Here is a 9067-nt window from a genome sequence, read left to right on the forward strand (position 1 = left end):
TAAAGGAGTGGAAGTCAGTTTCCCCTCCTTGCTTCAAGAGGTGGCTTAATTATATGGTTTCCTGTTTAATCCTTGGAGAAATTCAGTTTTCCAACTCTCGAGATGACTTCAAAAAGATCTGGGACCCTTTCAAAGAATACATCAGGAAGGATAGACCACAAACTGGGACCTAAATGCATTGTTTTTTTTGTTTTGTTTTTTGTCGTTGTTGTTGTTTTTTGTTGTTTTGATCCTTTGCCACTCCCCTAAAACATTTTGGGACCCCTGTTCAGTGATTTTTCCTTTTTACATAATCTGTAGATGCTGGCTGTATGTGTTTTCTTGTTTTCTTTGTGTCTTATTTGTCCAATTTACTGCCATTATTTTGTATTATATATGTAAAAGATCTGCATAAATAAGATTTACAAAAAAAAAAAAAAAAACACTGAATTTTCAGCATCATTACTCCAGTCTTTAGTGTCACACGATTCTTCAGAAATCATTCTAATATGCAGATTTTTAATATTTTCAAAACAAAGGCTATAGAGTGCAACATCATATCCTGTCACCCGCATTTGACACAGGGTGAGTAATTCAGCATGAAGTTTAAAGTGACACACCTTGAGAGAGTTATCAGTGAGAAAGTTGTATATACGTACATGCGCATATGCGTGTGTTTTGGGTGTAGTGGGGCGTCTCTGATTTCACAAAGATAATCGAATTAATATGCACAAAGCAATTTACCAGTGAAGCAAAACTAAAAGTATTAAGCAACATTGAAACCTGAACCTTGTAAGCATCAAATATCAAATTGTCAGAACACAAAGTTCAGACTAGTCATTGTTCTCTGGTGGGGTGTGAAGTGATTCTAAGAGTATCAGCCACTTGATGTGATCAGATACAATCAAAACTCAAATCAAAAGCTCAAAAAAAGTAAAGTACAGCAGGGATATCGGGTTGCAAATTTGTGATGAAACTCTCATTCCACATAACTCATGTTAGCTGTGCAGAAAGAATGTGCATGACGAAATGAACAGCTTCAATTCTAATTCACTCCTTTGTTGTTAGACAGCATGAAACATGCAATATACCCCCATGATTATTTAAAAGCACATAGAGATGTACACAAGAGCCTCAGAGGAAGGGTTGGCATGTACACTATGTGACATTAAATGACTGTTTTCGGTCTGGATGTCGCAAATAGTGACATTGTTACCATACCTGCATAAAAAGAAGAATCTTACTGTATAATTAAGCAATCTTTTGGGCAGAGACTTCCAGATTCATAACTCTGAGTTTTGTTTTCATGTTGATTATGAGATAAGATACAGGGAATGGCAGCAAAATGTCCTGGTAGAGTTCAAAACAACACAGACAAACCTGTTTTTATATTTAGAGAATGTAAAAAAACATTCCACTAGTAACTATGGTTCTCTTTGTGTTCTTAGTTCATCATTAGTTCAGTGCACCTTGAGTCCAAAACAAATTTGCCTTTGGGGACAATACAGTGTATTTCATTTCAGGGGTGTTCAAGTCAAAAGATGTACCACATTTTGCATTAAAGAGAGACGTTGTTGTAATTCTGATACGCTTTCTCAATCTCTGAGTAGATAAGAGTGAGTCATAGGCACGCTGGTTACAAACCTTACAAAATATCTTAGTTTCAGTGGCATGAATGCTTGGCTTTCTTTAGATAACTTCAATAAGTCGCTTTGAAAAGCTGGTCCCAGAAACCACTTGGAAATGTGATGTTTGTTTGGTTGGGTGGTAGTTTATTTGTTTATTTATTTATCTGCTTAGCGATGTGTTTCTAGTTTTGTTCCATTTGTAAAGTCACAAACCATAAAATAATAGGATTTTATTGGATTGTTATATTCAGGCAGCTATATGATAATAAATAATGTTCTCTTGTTAGTTGTTTGGATATGAAGCACACAATTATTATCAGGACATGTCTGAAAATAAAGATGCATTAAACTTGCATGGAAAAATTGAGCGTAATTAGGTTTTCCCTGGTTCCTCTCAGAAACAATAGCCGGGGTTCTGTATTCTTAGGAAAGGCTAGCACCTAAAGAAATTATGACTCCATGACTGAAAAGCAGTGAAGAAGATTAAAGCAGAGGGGATCTCAAGATACTGTTAATTAAATCAGTAACTTTTCTAAATGCTCTTGTATTAAGCTATGTACATTGTCTGAGATGCCAAGATTTGTCACCCAGAAAGGAAAAATTTGACACGTGCACCGCAGCAGGTCATCCCACTTTAGCAGAAACTGCTCAGGAGCGTGAAGATGTTATCTGACTTAGTTAACATAATTGACTTCAATAATGAGGCCTTTTATGTGAAACAACACATGCTTGACCTGATGACCCAACCACATAAACACCTGGAGATGGTCAATGGAAAGGACTGTGCTGGAGGAACAGGTCAAGGCAGAGAGTTTTGTTTGAGCAGATACTGTAAAGCTTAGAGAATTACCAAGAAATTCAGTGCATTGGTGTGGTCATCTAGAAGCATTTTGGATATTCAATGGCTCAAACGATCCAATCGTATCAGAAAAAAAGTCACATATCTGTAAAGATTCAGGGCAAATCTTAAAACGTGCCATTTTAAACCCATTAAATCATTTATAAAAAAACTAAAATTGGAGAAGGCCTAAACTTATCTTAAGAATTTCCCAAAACTCAAGCTTAATTGTTACCTTTAAGCCATGTTGAAAAATAAAATTAAAAAATGCCTCAGGTTTTTTAACCATAAACCCAGAAAGACTATAAACCTGGTTAACTTCAGGAGGTCATGGATTCCAGAGGGTTTCAGGACTTTACGGGGTGGATTGAGAAACTGAGAAACTGTTGGTGGCCTCTATGATGGATCTATTATAGTACATGACCTTATTAATTTGCACCAAAGTCAGCTCAACTTTATAGAGGCATTTCAAGCGTTTGGGTCACCATATAATATATGTGTGGATTTAAAAAATGTATATCAGATCACAAGTGAGTTGGGTGCTGGAGGTTATTCTAAAGTGCAGCTGGGACATCACATGCTCCACTTTGTGAAACTTCCAGTGCTGAGAGATAAAACATGTCAGCTGTCACAGGTTTAGAGTGAATTTAAAGCCTTCCAGATGTCTTATTTGTAGTTGCTAGCTATTTCAATGTGAAACATTTGGCTTGTAGATTCTGGTGCTGCATTAGAGTACTTCAGTATTAGTGTTTAATATTATTGACTTATTGTGTGTTCACATTCTAGATTTGGGCTTTTATCAATGGATCCATTCTTTTATAGAACATATAATCTATCTATCTATCTATCTATCTATCTATCTATCTATATATACATATATATATATATATATATATAACCAGTATTATACAAAAAAGGTGGAAAATATAGAAGCAACTTTTTTGTTTAAACCATTAATATTTCCAGAATTTCTTTTTGTTTCTAGTCATAATAAATTACAAAAACATCCATGTACTGTTTGGGCTAGGAATGAAGGGATATGAGTATTGAATTTCAACCACACCCACTACTACACCAAAGCACCGGCCAATCAGAGCCTTGTTTTGGCTCCTCCCTCTTAGCAGCACATAAAGTAGGAGTCAGAGTCTGCTGTGCTCTATCTGCTCGAGTTTCTCCAGCACAGCAGACAAGGCTCATATCTGCTGCTCTCGCTCCAGGTCATCCTCTACCAGCACAAGACAGAAAACACTTCAGCAGGATGTCGTACACTAAGAAAACCAGCTACTCAGTGAAGTCCTCTTCCTCTGGATCTGTCCCACGCAGCTTCAGCAGTATGTCTTACTCCGGCCCCAGCGTCAGCCGGCAGAGCTACAGTGTGCGCAGCTCCTATGGAGGTGCCAACCGTGGCATGGGAGCTGGAATGGGAGGTGGTGGCTTCATCAGCAGCTCTTCTGCCTATGGTCTTGGCATGGGCATGGGTAGCGGTGTCGTAGCTCCCATTCAAGCGGTCACCTTCAACAAGAGCCTACTGGCACCTCTGAACCTGGAGATCGACCCCAACATCCAGGTTGTCCGCACCCAGGAGAAAGAGCAGATGAAGTCCCTCAACAACCGTTTCGCTTCCTTCATTGATAAGGTGGGTTTAAAGTTTCTTTCATTTCAGTTTTATTGGTTAAAGAGTTACAAACTAAAGGTTGTAATTACTAAAAAGCAAAAAATACCACAAGATGATATAACTGACTGCATGTACTTGCTTAAAACATCTCTAGAAGTTGCTGTAGTGTGACATAGAAAAAAAATCTATATATGGGGTTGGAGAAAAGGGTGTGTACGTGGTCAGAGTGTGATGGCTTTTTATTTGAATGGGATGCCCCGAAGCTCTTCTGAAACCCTTGTGGAGAGTCCACACCCAAATAAGGATGTCCTTAAGGACATGAAATCTGTAATCTGCATATTAACCTTGTTAAGTTAATACAACTACGTATTATTGCATTTACAGGCTAAAAAAAAATCAATATCAGAAGAAAAGATAGTCACATACCTAGATAGTTAATATTTAATTTGAAAAACCGGGGTCATGTTCTGGATAGCACTGGATAGGTTACATAACAGCGTTCAAGGCAACAAAAAGAGGAAACATTCTGTCACACTTTAAAGCCTTTATGTCTTTGTGCCCTTCCTGTTAACTATAATAGTCTGCTTTGCATTATATTATTTACTTAAAACACACTGTTTTGAATAAGAAGCCTGATTAGTAGTGTCAGCTGGCTCAGTGACACCTTTACTGTAAACTTAGTCTGTATGCAATGTTCACCTTGAGCTGTTAAAGCGCTATCACTGAATTATTTGCTATGTAGATAGTCCCATCCACAGGATAGGTACAGCTCTAGTCACCCTTCCTAATGTTCTACTGGAATATGCGTCACCATTTCCAAAGGGAAAAAGTGTTTCAAACTGAAAACATGTGCCTCTCTCGTTATTTAAGGAAAACAGTGCTTTCTTTGTGAAGATCATGAACCACAAGCACTATGTTGGCATATGGTCTTACTTCTGTGAGCTGGCGCGGTACCGTGATTCCAAAATGACTTTGCAACATCGGTCTGGGGGCGTTGCTCACCGAAGCTGCACTTGCTGCCAAGTATGGTTTTCATTTGTGCCTTGAATGAGACAAAACCTCTATTCTCATCTTGCCAATGTAGGTACGTTTCCTGGAGCAGCAAAACAAGATGCTGGAGACAAAATGGAGCCTCCTTCAGAACCAGACGGCCACCCGCTCCAACATTGACGCCATGTTCGAGGCATACATCAACAACCTGCGCAGACAGCTCGACAGCCTCGGCAATGACAAAATGAAGCTGGAGGCTGACCTGCACAACATGCAAGGCCTTGTTGAGGACTTCAAAAACAAGTACGTACAATGACTTTCCCAAAAGACTAATTTTAATTTGGCAGGACATTTGGTCTGGGGGATGGACGGCGCCCAAGTATTGTCAAAGGAGGCTTTTGTGGTGCACTTAAGTTTTCCCAGAATAAATGAGGCTCTATAAATTCAAATGGAGGGAAAACATGTTTTAAAGATCTGATGGGAATAAACTCAATTCATTATCCAACATGGCTTATGTAACTGATACAGAAACTGCATATTTGCTGTAGTCACTTGCTGGTAAACCTGCGCAATGTCCATAATTTTTTAGATGTCTGTGCCTTAATTAAATGGGTGTCAGCATGAGTCAGATAGATTACAGCTTTTGAACAAACATCTCAGAAGTACCTTTCATGGATCTCTAAACAAATCATTCATTCATATCTGATCGGCCGATTAATGCTAAAACCCATGGGAAAGACTGAACTCAATCCAAAAAAAGTATTTCTTACGAAAGATGGAGCATTGCTGCCCCCTAGTGAACAACACCCATTTATAAACAATTCAAAACATTCCTGATTCTAAACAGTCATTTTCTTCACTTCTCTTCAGGTATGAGGATGAGATCAACAAGCGCACAGAGTGTGAAAACGATTTTGTGCTCATCAAGAAGGTTTGTAGATTGTCTTTTACTCACATAGTTCAATACTCACAAATGCTTACTTCAATCGTAAATGATGATTAAATTATGTTTGCTTTTTGTAGGATGTCGATGAGGCCTACATGAATAAGGTTGAGCTAGAGGCTAAATTGGAAAGCCTCAGTGATGAGATCAACTTCCTCAGGCAGATCTTTGAGGAGGTAAGTTACTGTTAGAGATTCCCACTAAGCATATAGTTCACTTACATATGACAAAACACACTTTGATAATGTTGTGCCCTCTCATTGTGAACTTGTAGGAGATCCGTGAGCTGCAGTCTCAGATCAAGGACACCTCAGTCGTTGTGGAGATGGACAACAGCAGGAATCTCGACATGGATGCCATCGTCGCTGAGGTCCGCGCTCAATACGAAGACATTGCTAACCGAAGCCGGGCTGAGGCTGAGATGTGGTACAAGTCCAAGGTGTGTTATCTTTTGAGTATCATCCAAACTGTAAAGTCTTCATCTAGTTGTTCAAAGCAAATTTTACTGTTGAGGTGCATGAGATATTAAATCGTATGATCTGTTCCTCAGTACGAAGAGATGCAGACATCCGCAACCAAATACGGTGATGACCTTAGATCAACAAAGACAGAGATCGCTGATCTTAACCGCATGATTCAGAGACTGCAGTCCGAGATCGATGCAGTGAAAGGACAGGTATGCAACTACACAAACAAAAAATGTAGAATATTTGAATATTACGTTTGTTTTGTAGGCAACAGACATTAGAGTGAAACTGAGCACAAATATTTCTTGTTACGGCAGCGCTCCAATCTGGAGAACCAGATCGCAGAGGCAGAGGAACGAGGCGAGTTGGCCGTGAGAGATGCCAAGGCCCGCATTAAAGACCTGGAAGATGCCCTGCAGAGAGCCAAACAGGACATGGCCCGCCAGATTAGAGAATATCAGGAACTGATGAACGTCAAACTCGCCCTGGACATTGAGATCGCCACATACAGGAAGCTCCTGGAGGGAGAGGAGGACAGGTGAGTCAATGAAATGCATGCTTGCTGTGAGACCTAGTATTCTGTCTTTGAGATGAGGTTCAGATTCTCATTCTGCATAGGAATCTCATTACTTTCTTGTTCACTCTTTCCAACAGACTATTATCTGGAATCAAGTCCGTCAATATCTCAAAACAGAGCAGTAAGTTTGATTCTATATCACAGAGAACCCTACTGAAAAGCCCAGCATGGGGTTCTAGTATGCTCTTGTATCATGGACATTCTGTGCTGGTCTTTTCAGGATTCTTTCTTTATATAAAAATTCTTATAACTATATGAAATCAAGAGATCCTAAACATCTTCATGTTTCTGTCCTGATAGCGAGCTATGGCTCTTATCCCATGGAAAGTGCAAGCAGCGGCTACTCTAATTATTCCAGCGGCTACGGTGGTGGCTACGGTGGCGGCTACAGCTCTGGCGGTGGCTACAGCTCTGGTGGCGGCTACAGCTCTGGCGGCGGCTACAGCTCTGGCAGTGGCTACAGTGAGACCGTCTCTCAGACCAAGAAGAGCGTTGTGATTAAGATGATCGAGACCAAGGATGGCAGAGTTGTGTCTGAGTCCTCTGAGGTTGTCCAAGATTGAGCGAGTCCCCTTCCCCAATTCTGTCCTCTAAACCACACGCCTTTTATGCATTCCTGACCTTCCCTCTCAACCGTTATGACTGCGGCCGGTCCAAAGCACTAGAGAGGAATGCAGTCATAAACAAGGTTGTAAGCAATAAACCATTCACTCTGACCAAAAAAAAATTTTCAGAGGGACCAAATGCTATCACTGCTCTTTTCGTGCCTTAATCCACATCACTAAAAACTCACGCCCTCAGGCCACTGCACAACAATACTGTTTTCAGATCTTACCTTGCACAACATGGCCACGTCTGTAGGCTGGACAATCCTTGATGTGCCACTAACATGAGCTAGCCATTTAGCTGAATTGCTCAACAAGCTAAGAAACTGATTTCCAGTAGTCATGAAGGGATATGTTTGCGTTTGTGCTAAATTACTAGCATGTTAGTGGTAGATCCATGTGGTTTGCCTATTTAGTAGAGACTGTCGTTTCATTGTACTCTGCCAAATAAGAAAGATGTTGCCCATTGTTTATCCTGTTTCCTGAGGTGCTGTTTTTGCTACCAAAAATAAAGTGTTTACCTAAAACTTGTCTTCATATCTTTTGTGTGTGTTTGTGTGTGTGTGTGTGTGTGTGTTAGCTAACTAGCCTCTCTACAAAGCCCACACCCATCAAAGACATGTCAGCAAGCTAAGGGCTCTTGGCTGGTTAGCATGATTCAGTTAGTCCCTGCTGACAAATGTCATAGGCTGATGACTTACTCTACACCATCTAGACAAAAATATATCTGAAATAATATAAGCAAGCAGTCAATACTATTCTGAGTAAATAAAAAAGTGTGGTATTCTGGGGGGGTTGGATGCTTACAACAACTCAGATTGTCAAGAACTCAATAGATGCACATTGTCTTTCTTGCTGGATGAGGCACGTTGTACGAGTGTTCCTCTTTCAAAAGAAACCGAATCGATTCCTAATGCGTGTGTGACCCCTAGAGATACATGACGGAACTGCATGGTGCTTGTGAGCCGCGGACAGACATGCAAATACAAAATGAAACTGAAAAATGCATAATACTGAAAATAAAATGAGTAAAAACAAGCCAAATATAACCTTTTACTGTCATCATATACAAGATTAAGTATATTTATTGGAAGGTTAGTTAGCCTACTTGTGATAGTAATTTAAATCATAAGGGTTCAACTGGCAACAAGGGGGGAAAGCCAGGACAACTGCATGCCACCCATTTCTCAGTTAATGCAGCAATGTCGCTTCTTACTCATGCATGATATTTTGACTTTGTGCTGTCTGACTCAAACACTGAGTCACTATCAGGCTACAGTATATTTCCAGGAAAGCAGATAGACCTAGTCCCTTACGAAAATGAACCATGGTTTTACTACAAATAAAATCAAAAAACCATGGTTACTATAGTTAAACCATAGTAACCACAAATTAACCATGGTTTTGCTATATTAACCATAGTTT

At 39.8% G+C, this 9067-nt stretch overlaps 1 protein-coding gene across 1 annotated transcript; it reads left to right on the top strand.

Annotated features, from left to right (window-relative positions):
- The first annotated feature begins 3588 nt into the window (after nt 1–3588).
- Nucleotides 3589–8173, top strand: LOC113092483 (intermediate filament protein ON3-like). Its single transcript, XM_026258094.1, has 9 exons — nt 3589–4081; nt 5145–5353; nt 5921–5981; nt 6074–6169; nt 6268–6432; nt 6544–6669; nt 6778–6998; nt 7115–7158; nt 7338–8173. Exons 1-9 carry the CDS (start codon nt 3704–3706, stop codon nt 7598–7600), a joined length of 1563 nt encoding a protein of 520 aa, XP_026113879.1. The 5' UTR covers nt 3589–3703; the 3' UTR covers nt 7601–8173.
- The last annotated feature ends 894 nt before the right edge of the window (nt 8174–9067 follow it).

This window comes from Carassius auratus, unplaced genomic scaffold (genome assembly GCF_003368295.1).
Source record: "Carassius auratus strain Wakin unplaced genomic scaffold, ASM336829v1 scaf_tig00214604, whole genome shotgun sequence".
Taxonomy (NCBI): domain Eukaryota; kingdom Metazoa; phylum Chordata; class Actinopteri; order Cypriniformes; family Cyprinidae; genus Carassius; species Carassius auratus.